Raw genomic sequence first — 26,353 nt, 5'->3', positions numbered from 1 at the left:
TATGAATACGACGTACAATATTCAGAGCAAGAAATGAAGAGGAAAATTTGGATGTCGATATCGAGTCTATATCGTGAATATCGTTGCTCTCGACACCTACAGGATAACTTACGGTTATACATGTACATGAAGTAGACAAATGTGGATTTATAGTAGTAACCTGAACATTGATAGCCACGCATACAGATGCACCAGGATAACTAATGATGTAGATGAATTAGGTAAATAGTGATTAGGTTGATACCGATATCGATATTTTATCGTAAATATCGTCGATATCGTAACTCCATCGTGTATTGGACATACCGTGGAATTTCTCTGATTTTATTCAAATGCCCACATCAAGTGTGAGGAAGGACAATAAATTGAATCTTAACAGTTGCTGAGAAGAGCGAGTCTTTTTTGCCAAAATTTTTGTTTTACGTTATGGGGAATATTTTTGTGTGGGTCGACTATTTTTATCAATGCCTACACATTTAAAGTATCAAACATTCAGTTTATAAATGGTCAGTCCCTTATATTGTGAAGTTTCCGTTTGTCATTATGTCCATTGTCCTTGACCTCATGTTCATGGTTCAGGGATTACTTGAACAAAAGTTTAGATGTTTTGTAATGTTAATTACTTTCTTTATAATAATGAGTTATATGATAGCAATATAATATATTATGTGCATACCTAGCGAGGTTCTCGTGCCTGTTAGACAGTTTTCATCTGACAGCGACCTCAGTTCATGATTCAGTTAACAAGGTTGAGTTTTCGTGGTCAAGTTCATATCTTAAACACTATTTGGTGTATTTAATGATTGTAAGGTGTACATGTTCAATTGGCAGGTGTCATTTGACCTTGACCTCATCTTCATGGTTCGGTGGTTATAGTTTAGCTTTGTGTTATGGTCGCTTTAACATATACCATAATTATGCAAAATGTCAACTTTTATTTGGTGGATGAAAATAATTTACAACGTACCATGCCAATCTTGCACGTTTTATTTGACCTTGACCTCATTTTGTTGGTTCATTGCTCATGGTTATTTTTTTATGTTTTGGTATATTTTTCTGTAACTATAAGAAATATGTTAACTATATTTGATGTATGGAATGACCGTAAGGTGTATATGTCTGTTTGGCAAGTATCATCTGACCTTGACCTCATTTTCATGGTTCATTGATCAATGCTAAGTTTTTATGGTTTAGTTCCGTTCTTAGATACTAAACGCAATATTTCATATACTAGTATATGTATATATTAATTTCAAGATGTACATGTCTGTCTTGCATTGTTCATATGACCTTGACCTCATTCTCATTGGTAAAGTTTTCCTGGTTAAGTTGTTTTCAAGCTTTATATTTAGGACTATCAACATAAAATTAATGTTCAGCAAAGCTTCATAGCGTGTGCACTCTTGTTTTATTGATTATCTGTTTTGACTGCATAGCTTTAACGATTTGGTTTATTTAAATCCGAAGGAATTATTCATGTGAAATTTGCGTTAGCAAATTTTGCCTGTTTAGCAACATACAGCAATAAGACACGATAGACAAATTGAGTCAGGTCATTAATGAAGCTAGAAAAATACTTTCTTACAAATTTTATTCTAGAAAGACATCAAATATTTATAAATTAACAAAATAACCGCGTAGATTCGACAGAATGTTTTGTCAAGAAAATCTCTACAAAACTTTAATTCTTACACTATTAGAAGAGAAGTAGACAAAAACACACACACACATCAATAACAAACAATAACAACATATTCAATCTCATGTAAATAAATAAAACATACTTGGACGGATATTGGAGACCGATAAACTTTTATTATGATTTCGATAAATATCTACCATGCCTACACATGTAACCATTCCTAACTGCTGAATTACAATTAAATTTTATTGATTTTGATAATGATGGCACATTCATTTTTTAAATGTCACATGACTCTATACATGTACAACCCTATTTAGCAAAATCTTTATATTCAAATTATTAATTGCTGAAAATATTGTGTATGTCCTTTTATTGTAAATTTTTATTTATTCATTTTTAATGAATGTTAGAATAAGTCTTCAATTGAAAGGATCTCATATGTCAGTTGTGGCTGGATACCGTTAATTTAACCTTGATTTAATTTTTTTTTTTTTATTATTTTTAATATACTTATACGATGATCAAATGAAATGGTAACACTAATGAAATAGTTTGTCTTTATAGTTATTTTCTGACTAAATGTTAAAGCCAATTGTAATATGCAACTTTATCTCAATGTAAATTGATTAATAACTATACTTAACGTCCAATGCACTGGTGTCCAGTGACAAATATTACAAATAAATTCAGGACGAAAACATGTTTTTATACGACCGACTCAATAAAATGGATTAACAAGGTGCTAGCCCACAAGTTAACTGTCCAGCAAATGATATTCCAACCTATCCAGGTACATTAATCCGATTTCTAACCATGGCCCAATCATGCAGTCATTGGTCTTACTCCTAGATACCCCTTGATTAGTGGAATAGTTACGCATAGAAATGTCAAAGGCCACCTTTTAACCAAGGCGTGACAAACCAAATATTTCCTGCCGACCGTGCGAGGGCTGTTAAGCCATTTAATATAGTAAAACACTTCCATCATCATCAAATACCTCATACCCTTTACAGCAGATTCCAGTCAGTATGTAGCTAATGGTAATATCTTTGGATAGCTTGCTTGTTAGCTGAACCGTGAAGTCATTGTTAGGTAAGGTAAACTACCCTCCTTTTAAAGTAGCTTAGTCCTACAGAGAGATAGATTTTTTTTATCTGTTGGGCTAGTCTACTATTAAAGGAGGGAAGTTTACCTTACCTAACAATGACTTCACGGTTCAGCTAACAAGCAAGCTAACCAAAAATATTACCATTAGCTACATACTGACTGAAATCTGCTGTAAATTAGGCGAATAGACAATGTTTATGATAAATATTATGCTGTAAAAATTGCTAAGAAAATAGTACTAACGTTTTCGTGCAGTAACTAAAACAACAATTTCATATTGCTTTCTATGGTAGATTCGAAAAAATATATTCTGCAGTTCTCATTTATATGATATGTGTAAAATATATATATAAAAAATAATCTTTTTTTTTTTCCTTTTTTAATTTTTCGCTCAAATGATAATTAATGAAATGAAATTCATTAAAACAATTCTCCTTTTATACGATTTTAATATCACTATTATGCTGTTCTTTTTAAAGAACACAACGAAGGGGTGTCTCTCCACGTATAAAGGTTTAAACAGACGTTAGTATCAGTCACTTTTTAAAATATAAGATTGGATCAACAATTTCATCTTAATTCTCGGCTAAGTTGTCTGTAAAAACCATGTGTACAGATATTTTTGTTTTATAAAATATGAATGACCCAATGTGCTTAAAAACTATATTATATGTCACAAATTGTATATCTTAAAGCTGACGAATATCTAAAAGGTTGTGATTTTCCTATGAAATGTAGAAATGGGCAGGGCTTTTACAAATCAATATGTTAATGGGTGGCTATTGGGATTAAACCCAGGTCAGACGTATGCTACGCACCCATATTTAGATGATGCCCACTTCGACCCACACTCGTAACTAAAACGTCAAGTGAGAAAAAAAACATGAAATGCAAATGTGTTGTATCATGTTTGACAATATTCGTTGATCTTTGTGTCATACATGGTATTGGAACCACATAGTTGGAACAAAATCACAGATTACATGGACCAGGGACTTTCTATACAAAGCCCCTGCATGGACTAGCCATATTAAGTGTCCTTCACTTAGAATCTCTATCTATCATTTTGTTTCAAATACAATCTGGTCTATACTAGCTATACTTTGACTATTATCCAGTTTTCGATAAGTATCGTTAGTATTTTTGATATTTCCATTGACTAGAATGTTTATAGTTTCATCCTTTTCTATTTCTTTCTTATGAGCCTTCGGTAGATTTTTCATCGTTATATCCATGTCTTTAAAGGAATTAAGTAAGAATATTCCACCTACTACAATGATGAAACCTAAAAAGAACGATACTATATCCTTCCAGTTCATGTAGAAAAAGTCTTTGAATAAAACAGCAGACAAAGAAACAACGAATGATGTAAATAGCACGTAATTAATTGGTATCACAACAGCGGTGTTAAATTTAGCTAATGACCGGTTCAGAAAGTTCAACTCAACCAATATACATGCAATGACTATAGCCAGATTTACATAAGTAAACCAGTTCGTGAACTGCTGGTCCCCTTTGACTGTCTGTGATATAGCTATACCGGTTCCTTTAGATCCCATAACAGTAAAAGAGCCAAGGATCCCACAAATCGCTTGGTAAACCAGTACGTATTTTCCTCCATATTTCGGCGCTAGGATTATTATAAACACCAACGCAACGCCTAATAGCGTTAAACAGTACACGATAAATACTGAAAAATAAATATAGAAAAATGTCACAAGATAATAAGCGAAAAAAACATACTAGTATTCTTACAGCGGATTTCATTGAGTGTGTAGCGAAAGGTAATATCTTTGTTTAGCTTGCTTGTTAGCTGAACCGTGAAGTCATTATTAGGTCAGGTATACTACTCGCCTTTCGAAGTAGCATAGTCCAACAGACAGATCGATTGGTTTTCTGTCGGACTAGTCTATTCTTAAAGTAGGGTAGTTTACCTGACCTAACAATGACTTCACGGTTCAGCTAACAAGCAAGCTAACCAAAGATATTACCTTTTGCTACACACTCAATGGAATCTGCTGTAAAGTTCTTCGCACTTTTGCATCGTAAGGACGAAGACAATTGATTTCTTAATTGTAAATGGTAGCTCCCCTAAACTGAACACAACTTTAACGGTTATAGCATAAAGCATAAAGCAGTAAAGATTTATTTAAAGTCGGTTATACATAAAACAATACAACATAAGCTCTGAAGAGCTATTATCCGACCCAGTTACTTAGTCTTTAGTTTTTTTTTCTATGTTGTGGCTCGTGTACTATTGTTTGTCAGACTGTTGATCTTTTTTTTCTTTTTTAGCCATGGCGTTGTTTGATTGTTTTCGACTTATGAGTATCGGATTGTCCCTCTAGTATTTTCGCCTCTCTTTTATTGGGGTCTCATTGGGGGAATTCCTATCCCGGATCCCGCTTACTGTTTTGTCAGATTTCCGTACCCCGCTTACACTATGTACGTAAGCAATTCTCATTTTTTTAGTCATTTCCCGGGTCCCGCAAGACCTCATTTCCCGTTTTCACGACACAAAAAATTGACTTTCACGTGTCACGCTTACAAAAAAATTCGACAATCCCGCGTCACGCTTAGACCCCAATGAGACCCACTTTTAAGAGATAGTTTTTAAATTTTTATAGATCAATGGTGTGGAACATTGCTGTACAAATCATCAACAAATTTTCAAGCTGAAACAATCCGAATAAATCAAAATCCATGTTTATCAAACGTTAAAATATCATGAATTTATTTTTGTTGCATATTTTAGTTCTTGTAAATAATTATTGAAGTTTTGTTAATAATAATGTGTTACAGTTTTGTTTTTGGTTGACCAAAATATGTGTAATTTGCCGAATATATTTTGTAGTCCATTGATACATATCATCTTGTAACTTCAAGTTTATATTATCTATAGAAAATAAAACATATATATATATTACTTGGTTCTTGAACTTTCTCTAACATTTCATCCATACTGTGAACTTGGGTTTCTTGAGGTGAATGTACAACCATAACAGTTGATCCGATGACACACAATCCACAGCTCACTTTACCTATTATGTTCAGTCTTTCTTTCAAAAATATTGATGACATGACAGCTCTGGAAAAACGAAGATTATTTTATTACAGTTTTTAAAAGGAAATTGAAAAGGAAAGTTTGATACAATTGTATTTTTTCTAGATAAGTATGGAGTGCCTTGCAATATCATACATTATGTCAAAATAAAGAAATTATTTCTGATCGCTTTGAATACCCATACTGTAATATTATTCATGATCTTCCGTATTTACAGCAAAATGCATTGAGTGTGTAAATAAAGATAATATCTTTGACTAACTTGCTGGCTAGCTGAATCATGATGTCATTATTATGTATTAAGGTATACTACCCTCCTTTTGTGTAGACTAGTCCAACAGATAACCGATCTATCTGTCTGTAGGACTAGCCTGCTCCGAAATGAAGGGTAGTATACCTTACCTAATTATGACATCACGGTTTAGCTAGCCAGCAAGCAAGCTAGTCAAATATATTACCTTTTACCTACACACTCAATGCATGTTGCTGTAATATCTACTCCTGTCCTGGATTTGTTACCAATTCTATAGATAACCTGTACTCTATATACTGTATACTCTAGCCAACCAATAAAAAACTACACATACGATTTCATTATTAAAGTTATATACATGAAATTTATCATAATTAGTGTTATAAAAATCAGAAGATGTGTGACAATGATTCACTAAATAAAATTTGGTAGTGGAAATGTGGAATGCGTCAAAGATCAGATAACAACCGAAGGCCACAAATGAACGAAAGACAGACCAATGGACGTCAAAGAGCAGATAACAACCGAAGGCCACAAATGAACGAAAGACAGACCAATGGACGCAGATGTTAGCTGATAAGTCGATTGTTTAGAAAACAGATGACCATGCAATCCATATACATGTATATAATTTTATATATTCAGTCGAGTATCTTTTTTTAGAATGATCAGAAACATTACATCATCAGGGGCGGATCCAGCCATTTTAAAAAGGGGGGTTCCTAACCCAGGACAAAAGGGGGGGGGGGTCCAATTACATGTCCCCATTCAAATGCATTGATCGTCCAAAAAAAAGGGGGGTTCCAACCCCCGGAACCCCCCCCCCCCCCCTCTGGATCCGCGCCTGATCATTGGTCTTGTATGCATTAACCTGTGTTGTTTAGTATAAACGCACCCAGCTATAACATAAGCAAGCCATGCATCACATGAATTGTAAAAAGTTCGATGCAACTTTTAATGAATGCATGTTATCGAGTAATAAATGAAGGTATCGAGTTTATTTTTTATTTTTATGAATTCATGAACAATGTACAATCGGCGCCAATAATAAGCATATACTTATATAGTAGGTATGCAGTTGTATTTTAATTATATTACACTTACGTCACAATAACACTCAGAGCACCTAATGGTGTAACCAATGTGGCCGGGGCAAAAATGTAGGCTAAAAAGTTCAGGATTTCTCCAAAGATCACTGAAATTCAATAAAAGTAATTATTTTTAAAAATCATAAAGATATATACTGATATGGTCTACTGAATGTTCACGGACCAAGTTTCATTAATTTTACATTTCCTGTTTCAATACGGTGTTTTACATCCTACACTGCAAATTAAGGTGGTACCCAACACTTTCACTAAGATTAATTTGGCTCGTATAATTTTCAAACAAATTTGACAAAGTATTTACTTTGACCTTTAAACAAAAATGTAAAAATTGCAAAATTTTTTAACCAACCGTTTTGTCAGAAAAATTACACTGGTTATATAGCAGTTTGACAAACACCAATTTTGACCATTGCGAAGCTTATTATTCCATTTACAACACAACGTAATCAAAACGTTTAGCTGACTTTACAGAGTTTTCTCCCTGTAGTGTTAGGTATCACCTTAATGCCAAAAGATAGACATACTTTGTGTTTTGTATAAAACTAACACTTTGTGGGGAGCTTCACAAAATGTCATACATAATATAAATGTGATGGCCCACACAAAACATACACCAGTAAAAAAGTGCTAGCAACAATTTAAAATGGCGACTGCTGATTGGATAATAAAATTGTGTCATACGGGTCATTTTCAAAAAATGTGGATATTTCAGTTGTGAAATAACAATACAAAAAAATATTCAATTTTCAACTTTAATATATGAAATTGAATAGTTTAACAACAATACAACCTGAAATAAAAATATGCAATCTTAAATGCTACTACAAAAATATTTTAAAAAATAACATAGAAACAAGTATGGGACATATGTCAACTACATAACGGATTTAGTTTCGGTCCCTAATTTTTTTTTAATAATATTTACATTTTGCTTGATATATATTTCCATAAAAATCATCACACTTTTTTCAAAACAGTTAACATGGTTAAAATAACACTTTTTAGAAACATATTTTAAAGTGAATTTAATTCAGCATTGTCAACTACATAACGCTTTTTGTCAACTACATAACGATTCACTGCGTTATGTAGTTGACCGTTATGTAGTTGACCTATTTGTGGTTTTTGGATGTTTTTCCTGACCCTAATACTACCAGATAAATGGTTTTTATTGAATTAGAGTCAGTATTATAGACTTTGAATGATTTATGTAAAAAAAAAAAATATTTATGCCAAAATTTATCAATGTTTTTGCCGTTACAAAGTTGACATAGAATAAAATTACGGAGTAATTTGTACTCACCAAAACTAATCTAAAATGAAATGAATCAATGATGTCATCCTGTAACTTTAAGCACCTCATCAGAGGATGAAGAGTAAGTAGAGAACACTTCCTTAGTTACAAGGGATATAATCAGTTGTTTATTGGCAACATTATTTCATTTGTGTTATGTAGTTGACATTTTTTTAAGTACGAAATGAAAAGTAAAAAAAAATGCTAATAAAATCTAATAATTCCCTGTATTTGTGTATACATACCTGCAGTGATACCTATATATTTATAATAACAAAAGAAAAATAATAATTTCCGCTGGGTATTAAAACCAGCATTTAAAAAAGACTAGTTTTTCAATTTCGTACAAGCAATTTTGGGGTTTTTGGACCCTTTGAAACCCACTGGAAGCAATTTCTGTAGCTAAATTTCATATTGAATTTGCTGGAACTTGTTACACACACCAAAAACTAAATGGTGTATCTAAAAATTGGATAAAAATATTTACACTTTTTTAGAAATATTGATTGTACAAGAAAATCCACATTTTTTGAAAAAGGCCCATACATGTCTCGCAAAGTCTGATGCAGACCTTAGAGTTAGTCTCCAATAAGTGGAAATAACTTTAAGTTATAAGTTGGTTTATGAAAATTGAGGACAAAAGACAAATATGCAGTTACACTAATTTTTTTTATAAGTTCTTCTTTTTTGTCTGTGTGTTTGTTGGTTATTTTGACGATTTCGGGTTGATAGCAGATCATGTTTTTTTAAACCAGAATGACTTATTCCAAACCCTTTTCAGATTGAGACGATTTAAAGTTTGACATGCATATTGTATAGAAACAACTATCTATAATTTGACACCAATCATAATTAAAAGTAAACTTATTATTGTTTAGTGACGTACTTAAGCTCATTCCGACCCACCAGAGCCATTCTTTAAGATAACCATATCCATCATGATCTACAATAGAAACATTGAAAGCTCAGAAGATAATTTAGAATCATATTCAAAACAGTGTTGCTGTGGCCAATGATTGACAACCTTAAATTACCCCATTGACTGGGGCAGATTAGGTGAACGTGTGTCTGTAACGACAACTGCTCACTACTTACTTATTATAGAATTTAAACTGTGGGGTCACCAAAGGTTCTTAACGCCTTTAATATTAAAATAGTTCGAAAAATTAATCAGGAATAACTTTATGTTTTGATTTATATTATTGATATAAATCAAAACATCGTCGTATTATTCCTGATAAGTTTTTCTAATTTCTTTATTTAGGTGTTGAGAACCTTTTGTGACCCCACAGTTTAAGTGCCTTTAACAAGTACATAGTGAGCAGCGGTTGTTACAGACAAACGTTCACATAATCTGCCCCAGTCAATGGGATAATTTAAGGTTGTCAATCAATGGCCACAGCTGCACTGTTTTGAATATGATTCTAATAACATTATTTAACGTACAATTTCTTGCCATTAGTTTAATTTCCGAGCTTGAAACTTAAAATGTGCGCATATTCAATGCTTTTACAACCCTATTAGATTATAAAAAGAAGCATTCAATTCATATAATTAAATTTTTATGCTAAAATCATGATTAATAATTTTGATATATGAATTATTGTAAATTGCCTGCGGTCATTGCTTTTAACCAATCAAAATTGCGTATTCATACATACAATGTATACCAAACTATGTATACGAAATACAATATGACTCATGAGAGGGCTCACGATTGTTTTTAGCCAATCAAAATTACAGATTCTTATGGGAAAAACATGCATGAAATGCATATATTCTTTGGTTTAAACATATAGCAAGTCAACTGAACAAAATTTAAAACACCATTCAAATCGATATACAAGCACTTAGATTGGCCTTTTTCCAAACAGGATAAGACGAAGTTAAAAAGATGATTTAATTCAATACATTGGTTATTCATAGGTTTTTAATGATTTATTTCCTTAAGCGTTAAAACAATACTTTTAATGTGCTGTATATATATTGAACCATGCCTGTTCACTGGTTTGTCTTAACTCCACATAGTTAAATAGGCAGCAGTCCTTTTGTGCCAATTACTGTTTTGTCAGGGTTATCATTTGCGCCAAATTTTGTTTTCCAAATGTATCAATTGCGTCATCCAAATGTATCGATTGCGCCAATATTCGGAACTCATTTGCACCAATTTACCTATACACATATCTATGATTAATATTTATTTTTATTTTTGGCTTTAAAAGTATGGTTTAAAAGTATCATCTGTTCGGAAATATTGCAAAAAGAGAAGAAAATAGAAGCTTTTGCTAATTATGTTTTAGTCACATATGTTGATGACATTGCTTTTTTTTCAACCATCCGTATTGGCTGAAACTCTATCTACCGCAAGACGTACCAGGCATGGAACAGAAGTATTTCGCAGGAATTATTATGTACTAGGTCATGCATTTCATCCTACAGTATTTTGTCTTTTTGAACGATAAAGTGAAGATACAGGCTACTACATACATTAAATTGGGAAGTAACGATAAAGTGAAGATACAGGCTACTACATACATTAAATTGGGAAGTAACAATAAAGTGAAGATACAAGCTACTACATACATTAAATTGGGAAGTAACGATAAAGTGAAGATACAAGCTACTACATACATTAAATTGGGAAGTAACGATAAAGTGAAGATACAAGCTACTACATACATTAAATTGGGAAGTAACGATAAAGTGAAGATACAAGCTACTACATACATTAAATTGGGAAGTAACGATAAAGTGAAGATACAAGCTACTACATACATTAAATTGGGAAGTAACGATAAAGTGAAGATACAAGCTACTACATACATTAAATTGGGAAGTAACGATAAAGTGAAAATACAAGCTACTACATACATTACATTGGGAAGAACCCATACAGCAGCAGTAAGAAGAAATTATGTTTCAGAAAAAGAAACATTGCAGTATAAACTGCCGGTTCCAAGTCCCAATAAAGGTTGAGGGAAGTCATTTTCCTTCTAATTGGCGCAATCGTATGTTTAATTTTTTTAGTAAATTAATGATATCAGCGTAATTTTAAAACAGGGTGCGCAAACTTAGCATTGGAGAAAAAAGTTGTGGCGCAAAAGGACGCATTTTTGGCGCAAACAGATCTCTCCCGTTAAAGTTAAATAAATATTGTTTGTATCGATTCAAGCTATTGTTTTCGGGTTTTCGTTTTAGTAAGTGTCGTGGTATTTTTCGTTATGTTTTTTAATTGTCAATAACCTTTCCCTTAGTGACAAATTATGTATACCGTAATTTTGAATTTAAACAAAATCGATATATAATACGTTAATGGTCCCGTGTTTTACTGAATCCCTGTCACTTACCTGGCAGTACTCCTTCTTGTTTCTTGGCTACTCTATTTAATCCAAGTTTCTTCACTATATAACTACTTCCAGTGAATGCATTTGAAAATATAGCAAGACTAAATCCTATCCAGAAACCATATATATCTGCCTCAGATACCTGATGTAGTGTTTCCTCGGTTACATTTAAAATGCTTGGTTGGGTAGTGTTGTTATAAGACATCTAAAAATTAAAACGGATCAATAAAGGTGTATGCATGCATATAATGATAAAGAGATGGTGTATAATTGTCAAGGAGACAACTATCCACCCTTTGCAATAGCAGCTTAGCTATAGTTGTCAATATAAAAAAGAAGATGTGGTATGATTGCCAATGAGACAACTGTCCAACAAGAGACCAAAATTACACAGATATTAACAACTATAGGTCACCGTACGGCCTTCAACAATGAGCAAATCCCATACCACATAGTTAGCTATAAAATGCCCCGACATGACAATGTAAAACAATTCAAACGAGAAAACTAACTCCACCCCGGTCAAGGCTTGGAAAGGGGGGGTTTCTTTTCGAAAGCCTTGCAGCAGAACGTCTCATTAGTCACATAGAGATCTGTGACTGTTAGAAATCGTTACAGATTTTTCAATATTGTATTTATTTATTTAAAAGTGACCTTATGACCAGAGGTACTTTTTGACGTGACCTTATGACATAGGGTAGCCAACTGGATGGCATGTCAAAATTAGTCCAAAGAAATATCTAAATCGTAAACGTTTACCATGTATTGTTTCGGATTTAATAAAATTTTAATTGCAAAATCTTGATGTATGAATCTTTGTCGGATCTATTTAGGGAGGGGGGATTGCAGAGGTCTGGGGCTTGATCCCCTTTTCCGATATATATTGCTTTTAATAATATTTACGATATTTCGGGGTTTATTGACGCAGATGAATGTGTCTTATTAGAAAGATAATCCTCAAATTGCAGAAATAAAATAAAAAAATACTGAGATGCGGTATGATTGTCAATGTGACAGCTATCCACCACCAAACCGTATTTATTGGTGAAAAGAAGTGAAAACAATTGTATTGAAGTACGTTCGGGTGAAGCAGTAAACTTTTACCAAATATATTACCTTATCACCATGACCACATGATGATAGTCCGATAACTAGCTTATTGCCTTTTAAGACCGATTTCATTTTCAACTTAGAATTTTAATTGGAATACATATTATTGTTTACTTTACATTTCAGAAGATGTCTTTCCCAAACCATAAAACTTTTAAACCCATTTAAATATTTATGATGTGCGATAAGAATGTTTCTAGAAACTAATTATATGTCATGAATATTGATTGATTATTCAAAGTCCTCACTTAACGCCAAGACAACGCATAAAACTGAAAAGTCCACCAGTTGGGCCTTGGTTATGATTATCCAAACTTTCCCATTCAATGGTTGACTAGAATATATTATCACTTTCGACAACAGTGGATGCATAAGAAAGAGGAGAAGACTGCGATGTCAAAAATATAAAACGTATGAGCACCACGGTGACCATGCATGATTAATGAAATTGAGAATGGAAATGGGGAATGTGTCAAAGAGGCAACAACCCGTCCAAAGAGAGGAAAAGTCCAATAAACGGTATTCAATACTGAGAGAAAATCTCACGGCCGGAGTCGTGCTGCAGCTAGCCCCTATACAAAAATGCGTACTAATTCAGTGATAATGGTGTGAACCAGTACAAATAACATATACTGTATCGGCATATGTGTACATGTATGAATGGAAGCATTTCCTACTCAGTTCCCAGGGCGATGACCTATCTAAACAACATTCAAAATTCTTTAAGAACCTAACCATAACATTATAGATCATTATATTTATTTTATTTAGTAAAGGTAAAAAAATCGTAAGGGTTCCGCAGAACCCGGATTCTCGCCTAATTCTTTTCTGGTAACCGCAGGCTCAACAAAAATGAGGAAACAAAGTAATAAAAATGTTCCTCTCAATTGTTAGAAGCTTCTGTCCAAGTTTGGTAAAAATCCAGCATTGTTTATGAATCTAATAAATGTTTTAAAAACTTTAACTGCAGGCTGTATCATATGTAATGTAAACTGGAATAAAAACTGAGTCCATTTATAAGTAAAATACAAAAAAAGGTACAAAATTTTAACAAAATGTCCTTTTATATACTAGCTTATGATATCAAATAAGCTTTTGTCGAATAATTAAACAAAAATATTTAAAATTTCAAAACTTTAACCACAGAGTGAATATTTGTGGACGCCGCCGACGACGACAACGACGACGCAACGACGACGGAATGTAGGATCGCTTCATGTCTCGCTTTTTCGACAAAAGTCGAAGGCTCGACAAAAATCCGCTTACCTCACACCTGTTTTAGATTGTAAATGCCATTTATGTCTGATAAAAAAGAACAACACCACCACACGCATATATTTTCGTATGATTTGAAGGTGCCAACATTGAAAGAAATCTCTATACAGGCAAGGAGTACTAATCAACAATACACAAAAGGATCTATTATTAAACATTAACATTTAATTGTTGATAAAATACACGACGTTAATTAATGCATGAAAAGATAGAAAAAGATATCAAGACGTCAATCAAAAACCACAATTCCACTGATTGATTGATTATGGTGCTTAACGCCACTTAGAGCCATATTATATAGAGAAAACAACTGACCTTTGACAGGAAATCCAACGAGCCGACGAAAAAACTGGATGTTATCATGGTGAAAATTTCTGTGAATTTATTTCACATATTTTTTTAATACATGTACTGTTTTATCATGTTGTTACAGTCTTTCTCATATGTATGATGTCGTAATCTGCTTGAAGTTCAATTAGTAAAAAGGACTTAAAGAGTCGATGTCATTTTGAGAATTTAAGCTTAATTAGTACTTGTGAATAGACCAAATTTGTCAAATTTATATTTTAATTAGTGTCATTTTATATATTCAAGCTATTTAACTTTTGTTGTAATAAGGGGCATTAAGAATATGTATAGTCAGTGAGGATGACCGATCATTAGAATACGGATCCCGTACAGTGGCAGATCCAGAACTTTTCATATTGACACTCCCTGACCTAAGATGGGCCCGCTCCAGACATGCTTCAGTGATTCCCTATATAACCAACACATTTTCCCCACGAAAACAGGGTGGGGGGGGGGGGGGGTTGTGCCCCTGGGATGTACATATTGTGCTTAAATTTTTGAAAGACTTACCTAGTTTAGATACTATTAGTTTAAAGTTTTTGACTTATAAGCTGGTTATGTTCACTGCTATATTGACTGGGCAACTCTGCCAAACTCTTAATTTTTTAGATTTGAATTATTATGATGTGGTTTATGATAACGTTTGTTTTCGAATAATGAATTTATTGAAACAATCTAGGCGTGGGGTACATCTTAATGCTGTAGATCTTAAGACATACAGAGACTCAGATTTATGTGTTGTTAGAACTCTTGAAATCTACATTCATTTTTTTTTAACATAAATTAGGCCGTTAGTTTTCTCGTGTGAATTGTTTTACATTGTCTTATCGGGGCCTTTTATAGCTGACTATGCGGTATGGACTTTGCTTATTGTTGAAGGCCGCACGGTGACCTATAGTTGTTGATGTCTGTGTCATTTTGGTCTTTTGTGGATAGTTGTCTCATTGGCAATCATACCACATCTTCTTTTTTTATATATTCAAAGAACTGCTCATTTAAGGGGTGATCATCTACCCAATTATTTATAACTCTATAAATCTGAACCATTCAAACCAGGAGAATTTAGAGGTTTTAGTCGTAGTCGTGGAGGCACTTCCAGGAGAGGAGGCAGACTCTTTTCAGGAATAGGACTTCGGGGCTTTGCCAGATCAAACAGTCCCAGGGGAAAAAGTAGTTCGGGTTACTGATAGAAACTAATAAGCCAATTGCTGGGATAATTAAACATTTTCTTAAAAATTGGGAACTTTTGACTCGTGATAATTTTGTGCTTAATACTGTAAGAAATCATGGGTCTCCTATGCCGTATTCCTATATTTAGGGACTCTGATAGTCCTCTGGAAACTTTCCAGCGGACTGTGCCGTTGCTATTGTTTTATGGACTTCCATATGAAACTTTGTTTTATGTAATAGCATTGATTTAGTTTAGATTAGACAACAGAACATTGAAAGTACAACCTGTGTATGATTTATAATTTATTCAAATCTACCACTAGTTCCCCCGTGTTGTAAAACTAAAAACGTCTCTACTTTATTTAAGTGTTCATATGCCAGGAAAATGTAAAAGTGCCTTTGCTAAATTTCGATGTGGTGTGGCACCGATTAGAATTGAAACAGGCAGATATGAAGGGGTTTTATGTGAAAATAGATTTTGTTTTAATGATTTATGTATGCAACAGAAACTCATTGAAGATGAGAAACATGTTTTACTCAAATGCCCTTTATATTCACATGCAAGACAAGAGGTTTTTACTAGAGCAGTTTCTTTTAATAGTGTTTTTTTTAGATTTAAATGATAATGAAAAATTTATATTTGTATTTACAAATGAAAAATTGTGCTTTTATTCTGCCAAAATCTGTCATGATATTTTAATTCAAAGGAAGAATATTTTATAAAGATGAAAAAAAAGAGTTTTGTATTTTTATCGATTTGTACATTTTAATTCAAAAGTCTCTCATAACTCTTTTGAGAGTGGCTCTCGAATGTTTTTAAGATTGTTTTGTACTTTTAATTAAAACATGCTGTATATATTGTATTCATATTTATATTGTACATGTAGAGAGGTAAGACTATAATAAAATATTTGATTTGATTTTTATTTTTACTTGACTACCATGCAATTGAAAACTTTATACGATGGGTTCAAAGACACACGAAAGTACACTAAAAGCACATATACCTACACGTTAAGATTGAATTATACAAACCTCACCGAAAACCGGGGAGAAGACACAACTTTAATATGGTAACAAGATAAGTATATAATAGAGATACTGATAGATATAGGAAGATGTGGTATGAGTGCCAATAAGACAACTGTCCATCCAAGTAACAATTTATAAAAGTAAACCATTATAGGTCAAGGTACGGCCTTCAACATGGAGCCTTGGCTCACACCGAACAGCAAGCTATAAAGGGCCCAACATATTACTAGTGTAAACCATTCAAACGCGAAAACCAACGGTCTAATCTATATTTAAATATTTGCCTTACGTGTCTGTCTCAAGACTGGAAACTCGTTAAACGAACGTTTTTTTTGAATTTCGAGAATTTTCTGTTTATTGCATGGTACTTCAATGTTAGCGATGGTCTATGTTAAATCCAATGCCGATTCCGTACCTTCATCTAAGACATGTAAGATAGAAGGAGAGTAGCGAACTAATCCGAGGATTACCGATTGAGCATATTGTATCACGTGATCATTTATTTATTGTTGATAACTGTATTTTGACCTGTGGATGCATTTTGGAGTTTTGTGTTGTTTGATTACTGTCTTGTATATCTATTTACCTATCTATTATTCACACGATGAAGTAGTTGTATTGATTTTTCAGTTCCTTTGTTGAATTTTTTGTAACGTTCTTTGGTTTGTTTAAGCATTGGACAAAACCGCTGACAAAGATAACTAATTCTAATTTCTTTTATTTTGTACTTAATATATAGCAAAATAATCCATGGTTTCAAAGTATACACTCAAGGATCAATTTTAAGCATAAAGGTTTTTTTTACACCTGAATTCTGCAGGTAAATTTGCATAGTAATTGCAAATGATGTAATGTTTGTTCAAACCTTGGTGCTTTTGAATTATTCAATGTTTGACGTATTTTTATATATCTTCTCACAAAAGATCAATCAACATGAATAATTTACATGTTTGGGTAGGATGTTTGGGTATATGCCAGTGAGAAAACAAACCGAAGACAAAAATAATAAAAAGAAATTTACTCTAGGGAGCAACAGACAAAGGACAAGGTTCACTTATGTCAAAAATGGTCTTAAATTTCAAATGTATCAACAACAACAAAAAAGTTGAAATAAATATATTTAAAAAGCCTAAATGTTAAGTACATTAAAGTACATTATAGGCCTTTAAGTCGGCATATTTTGGAATAACAAACTGGTGTGGTTTAGTTTGTCTTTGTAAATATTCGTTCATGATATCTTAACTAACCTGAGATCACCCCTAGTTTTTGGTGGGGTTCGTGTTGTTTATTCTTTAGTTTTCTATGTTGTGTCATGTGTACTATTGTTTTTCTGTTTGTCTTTTTTCATTTTTAGCCATGGCGTTGTCAGTTTGTTTTATATTTATGAGTTTGACTGTCCCTTTGGTATCTTTCGTCCCTCTTTTTTTTTAACTAACTTGCATTTATTAAATGCATTCTACATGACACTCCTTTATTTCTTCCAGCAAGTACCTCATGCATATAATGTATAATGGAAAGAAATTTGTAATTTGAAATGCAAGTCGTCTGACTATTAAACGATAAAGTCGTAATCAGCGACGAATTCATGATTTAAAAAGGGGACATGAAGAGTTCAAAATAAAAATAAAAAGCGTATAGTGGGATTAAAAGCACTTTAAAATTTAAAATTTTGACAATAAGGGGACCCGGGAACCCCATCAAATCTTCACTTTTATAGAACGCTCGCCACGGTCATGTTGAAGAGTCCGCCTTATCACACACGGTTTATGCAGATATAAGAAGATGTGGTATGAGAGCAATGAGACAACTCTCCACCCAAGTCACAATTTATAAAAATATACAGACATTTATTAGAAATGTAAAGGTAGTAATAGGGCATACATTTATCAACTCATAATACCTTTTTTTTTTTAAAGAAAGTAAAATAACAATCTTCATATGTTTATGTTTTCTTTATATATTTTTTTTTACAATGAAGGTGTTGTCGTCAACATAAACAAACAGGTACACGTTGTTGAAATTGTCCACTCAAAAGAACAATTTAAATTACTTATTGTTGTCCACAATTATAATTGTATACAGTACTCAACAGTACAATGCCATTGTTTCATTAGGGGAATGTCTCAAACATGTAAAATTATTTTCAATCTTAATCATATACAGTACTCAACAGTACAATGCCATTGTTTCGTAGGGGAAAGTCTCAAACGTATAAAGTTATTTTAAATACAATGTCTTAATCTTAAGCGTATAATCCGAGTGTTAAAACTAATTTTAGGTTTATCCTACTATTCGTTAAAAAGCATATGTTTATCCACTATAACAATAAGGAGAGTGATGTTGTATAATAACAAGTGAGATAAAAACTCGCCCCGATTCTGTATGAAATATTTACCACTGGACATTAAGTAACCAACAATCAAATGAGATAACTATCCACTAGAGAATCAATGATGTAGAAGTTATCTACGTGTGTCATCGTGCAGACTCTAACAATGAGCAAAACACATTTGTACCACACAACAAGGAGGCCCCTCATGGGGGGTCCTAGTAATCACATAATCACCATTTTTTTGCCAATATAATCACATAATCATTAAATATTTGCTTATCTTTAGTAATCAAATAATCATAAACTAAAAATACAGTCCTAGGTAATCAAATAATCATGAAATATTTGGCTTAATAATCAAATAATCATTAAAAAAACGGCCAAGTAATCACATAATCAAAAACCCGATGAGGGCCCTCAACAAGCTATAAAAGGCCGATATAGAAATATATATATTTACCTTTCAAATCTGAAAACCTGGTATGAAAACCTAAGAGAAGCGTGTTTGGTGTTATCGAGACAGCATCCAAACAAAATAGAAAACCTATATACATCTTGTTTTGTGTTTGGAGATTATAAGTTTATAGTTGTATATGTTCCAGACCATATGAGTATTTGATCCGTACGCGAACAGTCCGACAGTATGCATATTTTGAAAAACTACGGTCCAGACCGTACGCGTACGGTCCAAATACTCATATGGTCTGGAACACACACCATTTTATTATTTCAACAAGAGTTAGACCCCTATAATATAAAACAGGTAATTGATTACCGTTCCTCAATCCTACATGTATACAGTGTATATCACACTAGACATAAAGCAAACAACAATCAATTCATCAATCATTGTGTATCATAATCAGGGAACTATATTAGCTTGGTTCTTTTACAACACATTCAGTAAAACTGTAGTCAAGATTTCAAGATTTTCAAGATTTTATTGTACACTCTGACAGTTTACACTGTTACAAGAGGCAGATATACATAATATACAGCTTGACAGAAGTGGTATAATAACAGAACAAAACTGAAATAAACATATATACAGGTCAATTTAATATAAGTCATCAAACACACCGTAACATACGGTTGTTTAACACGTGATTTAAACGATCCAAACAAATACACATATCATGACATATATATATATATATATCATATCATATGATTAATTGGATTATAACACACAACTTGAATTAGGTAAGTACTAAACAGTTTCTTTTATCAAAAATACTTCATGATTTTTTGCAAAAATAATGCAACATTATTGAGCACTTTTATATTACAATAGTATAGCAAACCAAATAGCTTGTCCTCAGTTGGGTTAAAAAAATAGTATCTTGGTATATGTATTTTTCTAATTCTTTCAATATTAGGGTTACAACATACTAGCAGATAATGAAATTCATTTCCTATTACACCCATGTCACATAATGTGCATATTCTGTCCTCACGAGGTATATTTAACCATCTTCCGGCTTCTATAGGGAATTTTAAATTTGAACATCGCAGTTTACTCAAGTGTACTCTGCGTTGTTTATTTAGTTTCATCAAGTAGCCTTCAAGACAGAAATCCCTTTTAAATGATAAATAAAGTTCCCCTCTTGAGGCACTTTCAGCCATACTGTGCCATTTTTGTATAAATTGGTCTTGTAAGATTTGTTTAACATAATATTTTATACTATTTTTACTAAGAACTTCTTGGCTATCCCATACAAACGATAAGCCAACATCATTAAGTATAGATTTCACATTTAATAACCATTTTGATTGCATATTTCCTGAACAATTCATTTCATACAATAACTTGTACATAATACTAGACAGTTTAGAATCATTCGAAAGTAATTTTACCCAAAAATTAAGTATACGTAATTTTACATGTATGTCTAGTGGATATCTACCTGTTTCGCCGTACACCATGAAGTTTGGCGTTGATCTTCGGACAGAGAGCACCTTCTTTAGGAATTGCAAGTGCACCGTTTCCAATATGTCTAATTTTTCATATCCCCAAATTTCGCTCCCGTATAAAAGTATAGGATCAATTAAAGAATCAAATAGCTTAAGCTGTAGATCTACTGGAATAGATATATGCCTAATCTTTCTATATAGAGCATAAAGTGCTTTCTGTCCTTGTTCTGCTAACTTCTTTTTTGTCATTACAAATTTCCCGTTTTGGTTTAAAAGCAAACCAAGATACGGGTACGACTCCACTCTTTCAATAATTGAACCATATAGTTTAAAATTATCAATCAATGCGTACTTTCTTTTGGAGAATACCATCACTTTAGTTTTTTCAACATTTACTGATAGTTTCCATATATTACAATATTGTTCAAATACATCTAAACACTTTTGCAATGCTGCTGCTGATTCAGCTAAAATTATTGTATCATCAGCATACAATAGTATAAATAACAACAAAAACGTATTTAGGTGTTCAAGAGTTTTTTGTGATACGGTTTGGAGTCCAGATATACCATTTTCACTGAAAAAAGTCTCAAGGTCCGAGAGAAATACAGAAAATAAGAAAGGAGATAAATTTTCCCCTTGACGAACACCAACTTCACAAGGAAAAAACCCTGATAACTCACCCCCCTTTTTGATACAAGACTTGATATTGCCATACATATTATAAATAACTTTAAATATCTTTCCCGTGATATTACAATTTATAAGTTTTTTCCAAAGTCCCACCCTCCAAACAGTATCAAATGCTTTCTTGAAATCTACAAAAGTACAGAAAAGTTTCTTATTGTTATAAAAGTATAATTCTATCAAAACATGTAGTATAAATATATTGTCATTCGTACTATATCCTTTTCTAAATCCGGCTTGTGCCTTTGGTATAGTTTCTATCAGTTCAGCATACTTTGTCAACCTACTATTAAGTACTGCTGTAAAAAGTTTACCAAGTGAGGACACTAATGTTATACCTCTATACGAATCTGGGTTGTTCAGATCGCCCTTGTTTTTATATATAGCAATAATTATTCCAACCGTCCAGATTTGAGGAACTACACCAGTATTCAAAATCATATTAAAAATCTCTCTATACATAGGCAAAGTAGCATTAATGGTCGATTTAATATACTCATTAATGACCTTATCAAACCCAGGGGCCTTGCTGTTTTTTAAATTTTTCACAGCATTCAAAATTTCTTCGTTTGAAACTTCACCATTGAGTATATTATTTACAACATCATCATCACAGTTTGGCAAGATAAATTCGTCATCATCATCATCTGGATGTTTATCAATGTTCAGATTCTTAAAATACTCATACAAGTTATCGAGATCAATTTCATCTCTTTTTGAAGTAGATTTATTCAAGTTATTTAAAATATTCCAGAGCTCTCGTGGTTCGCCTTCAGATGCACTGCGCAAGTCTTTCTCTGCCTTAAACTGAAAGTCATTAAAAGCCTTGCCCATTGCAATCTTATAAGCCTTAGCGCGATACTTCAAATCAGCTCGGGATTCGTCTGTTTTAGAGAGATAATGTTTTCTCTTTGACTTGTGAAATTCAGATCTCTTTTGATGACAAATTTTATCAAACCAGGGTTGAAACACCTTGTTTTGTCTATTCGGCTGGTTATATCGAACTACCTTATCACCAAAACAATTATGCGCTGAATCAATAAATATACTGTTAAAAAAATCTACAAAATTGTCAATATCTGATTGAAACGTGTCACTTTCAACATTTAATGTGACAAGTTTATTGAACAAATCTTCAGTCGAGAGTTTGTCCTCAACCATGTTAACAAACTGATCTTTCATCTCATTGTTCCACCGAACAGGTATATTTACCGTGTTCGGAGTAGAATCATTGTTATGCAAATCAGTAGTAACACCTGTTGAGAATATAACATGTAACCTGCAATGAACATCTGAGTATAATGGGTCAAAGTCAATGACCTCGAATTCCGACAAAAGTGAAAATAGATCTGGCGATACAATACAATAATCAATAAGACTCGTCTGACTACTCGTAACACGACCAACCCCCTTATCTGAACCCACTCGTCCATTGCAAATAAACATGTTATTATTTTTGCAAAAACTTAATAGCTTTGATCCAAAAGTATTACATCTACCTTTATCCTCATTAGCTCTGTCTAATGGGATATCACACAATATCAGTTTTTGGAAGCTATGAAAATAATTATCTATTACATCTGCACCATCAAAATTCAAAATTTGTGCTAAATCATCATTAGGAAATATAAAGTCTCTACCTGTACCGCATCTGGCATTAAAGTCACCAATAAGGATAGTATGAATATTTTCCTCTTGAAAAAAAATGAGCTCATTTTCTACTTCATCAAATGCCTCTACAGAGGAATACCTCGAGTTTTCAGGAGGTATATAGACACAACCAAGTAAAAAATTTGGTTCATGTCTTAGGTTAAATTTCAGCCAAAGAACATACTCCGAATCACTAGACAGGAAACTTAAGTGTGATTTTAATAAATTTTTAAACACAACAACAATCCCCCCAGATTTTCTGTCAAATTTTTTGCGGTTTTTGGAAAAATATTCATACCCTTTCGGAACATTTAAGATATCTAAATCATCAGTTTTTGATTCACAAAATACACAAATATCATAAGATTTAATGAGTTCCTGAAATTCAGGGTAATTAAGCTTTTTTTTAAGTCCACATACATTTAGACAAGATAATTTAATCTGAGATGACTGTCCTCTTGTGTGCCTGTCCTATCCATTCTTTACAATTGGTTGCTGATTTACACCAGTAGGAGGTCCAAAGTGTTTTAGCAGAAAAGGGGGGTCTTGCTGATCATTTCTGTCCATCTGTTTGTTAGGGGCTGAATAATTTTGACGGTTGTTTTGATTAGTTACATCTTGTGGAAAAATCCTACGTCCGTCGACATAAAGCTTATCCTCCTTGAATCGGACTCGTCTACCTGCTCGTTGTTCTCTTTTAAATATGGGCCACAATATATTTCTACGCTCCATAATTTCATTCGGAAATTGCTCATAAATGCTGTACTGAGTGTCTTTCAAATTGTCGCGTGCAGCCTTCAATACCCTATCACGATCCTTCCTACGCTCAAACTTTGCAACAATGGTGCGTGGTTTACCATCTTGTCGTGGACGTAGCCGATGTACCACATGAAATTTGATATTGTCAGGGATATTAAGTTTTTCCTTTATGAAATTTTGGAGAACTTTCTCAGTTTGGATATTGTCACGGTCCTCTTTTTCACATGTATCCTCCGCTATACCCCCGAATAAAAGATTCTCCCTCATAGATCTTGCTTGCATCTCCACAACCCTTTCTCTTAAATCATAATTTTCTTGTTTAATATGATCTCGTTCCATTTCGATATAGTTTAATCTTTCATTTAATTCTGAGTTATTACATTCCGTTCCCTTAACCCTATTTTCAAGTCTGTTTACATCATTTCTCATCTGCACTATTTCATTCTCCATTCTAGAAAATCTATTTTCTATTCCACCAAGTCTTGCGTCAATCGATGGTAATGATTGTAATAAGTTAGGAAGAGTGTCTATGTTTTGCAATTTTGAATATATATCATTTAATACTGCCTCCAGGTTGGTCATCTGTCTCGGGTCGAGGGGGGAGGGCTGGTCAGAGAAAGACAGTTTTTGTTGAACATTTGAAGCCACGACTGCTGGTGTGTTACATGGGACGTTATATTGAGATGTATGGCCATATAATACTTGTCGGGCCTGTTGAATACTATTCCCAACAGGTGTATGACATGTGGCAAGTCTATTGTTTACATCATGATTTGGTGTATCCGCCATTTTGTGACAAAATAGAGAGTGTCAGTTCATCAGTATTTATCACGTTTTTGTATATACTTGCTATTTACAGGTGAAATATTATATATATATCAATATAATTCAACTTCAAGTACTCCATTCCTTATGAATTTGCATTAAGTACACAATATAAGACATTCATGTGAGAGCGCCCATTACCCACTTCTGTCTAGCCCGCCATCTTTCTTTTCTGTAGTCAGAGATCACCATAGTTCATCATCGATTCTCTTAGTGAGGTTCGTGTTGCTAAGTTGCTAGATTTCTATGCAAAGTAATGTTTTGTTGTTATTGCTATTTCTCGTCGTTTTTGGTCTTCGGCTATGCTATTGTCCGTTATTAATAAACTTAGGACATTTGATTGACTCCTTGTGGTATTTTTTTCCTCTTTAAAAACGATATCTATATACCAAAACATGCATATTAGTATCGTTTTTGTATATGTTTATGTTTGTGTCAGTCGCTAGAGATCTAAACAATATAGTATCAAATTTAGAATCAAACGAAATACACCAAATATTGTAATAGAAATTGTGTCTTTTATTTCGTGTCGCCATGATGGTTTTTGTCCTTAGTGAACTTATTACCTTTCATTGTCCCGTTGGTATTCTTTTACACTTTTTATGATAATGTAATACATTTACTTACTGTATATACGAAGTCTTACTCACTTCCTCTTTTAATCCTTACAAATATTTGTAAATAATTTGAAATATAACACTTAATGTAGACAAAAATTAGCACTGCTCGATAATCCAGAACATTTTCGCATATGAATTGAATAACCGATCTACCTTTAAGGTATACTAATGAATTATAAAATCGATCTACCTTTAAAGTATACCAATGCATTACAAAATCGATTCTATACAATATGTATTGATCTTTGACTCAATTCTATACGAGATTAAAAATACATTTAAAAATGTCTTCGGTTCCTTCGTCAAGGTGAAATTCATTCGTATTTACATTATTTGGTTTTTGAGCAGTAAATACTGAAAAGAAATAAATAAAGTTTCGAAATGGTACATGTTAATGATTTCCAATTCTTTTAATTTTGATCAATAATATATATATATCGAAAGACTTTTTAAAAATATGAATGGCGTAACTATAATTTACAAGGATTGATCACAGCTATTTTTAAACAGTGACGAGTTTTATGTAATGAAATCAACAATACAACAATAAATAATGGATTTTAAATTTAAATGTATATTTAGAATTTCTTAATAATTTAAAAGTTGAAAGCATGACTTGACATCATGACAAATATATTGGGATGTTAGTCTGAAGAATGATTAAATCTCTCCTTTTGATAAGTTATATGGAATGTTTCTCTTATTTGATTTATTTAAATTGAAAATTGCTTATCAAATTGCACTCGAAATTAAAAAAAAACTTCTGTGCCACTTTTAGCGAAATTGGTCCTGTTCAACTCTTCAGTCATTCTCCT

At 32.8% G+C, this 26,353-nt stretch overlaps 1 protein-coding gene across 2 annotated transcripts; it reads right to left on the bottom strand.

The window, feature by feature from the left end:
* Positions 1 to 3,184: 3,184 nt before the first annotated feature.
* On the bottom strand, positions 3,185 to 26,049 carry LOC139486562 (magnesium transporter NIPA2-like). 2 transcript variants are annotated; one of them, XM_071271484.1, is made up of 6 exons: positions 25,546 to 26,049; positions 11,820 to 12,021; positions 9,359 to 9,415; positions 7,174 to 7,264; positions 5,680 to 5,840; positions 3,185 to 4,442 (listed from the first exon to the last, which is right to left on the bottom strand). In XM_071271484.1, exons 2-6 carry the CDS (start codon positions 12,019 to 12,021, stop codon positions 3,814 to 3,816), a joined length of 1,140 nt encoding a protein of 379 aa, XP_071127585.1. In that variant the 5' UTR covers positions 25,546 to 26,049; the 3' UTR covers positions 3,185 to 3,813. The 2 variants fall into 2 exon arrangements, with proteins under 2 accessions (XP_071127585.1, XP_071127587.1); XM_071271486.1 differs by having other exon boundaries at positions 25,569 to 25,692.
* Positions 26,050 to 26,353: the final 304 nt, after the last annotated feature.

This window comes from Mytilus edulis, chromosome 8, assembly GCF_963676685.1.
Source record: "Mytilus edulis chromosome 8, xbMytEdul2.2, whole genome shotgun sequence".
NCBI classification, from domain to species: domain Eukaryota; kingdom Metazoa; phylum Mollusca; class Bivalvia; order Mytilida; family Mytilidae; genus Mytilus; species Mytilus edulis.
Note: the sequence above shows the minus strand (reverse complement) of the source record. Positions and strands in the feature narration are given on the sequence as shown.

Bases quoted from the DNA above. Each gene is read 5' to 3' on its own strand.
- LOC139486562 (XM_071271484.1), bottom strand. From the start codon at position 12,021: ATGTCTTATAACAACACTACCCAACCAAGCATTTTAAATGTAACCGAG. The intron at 9,416-11,819 runs GTAAGTGACAGG...TTTCTATTGTAG, and splicing joins ACAAGAAGGAGTACTGCCAG to ATCATGATGGATATGGTTAT. The intron at 7,265-9,358 runs GTACGTCACTAA...ATTGAATTTCAG, and splicing joins GTGGGTCGGAATGAGCTTAA to TGATCTTTGGAGAAATCCTG.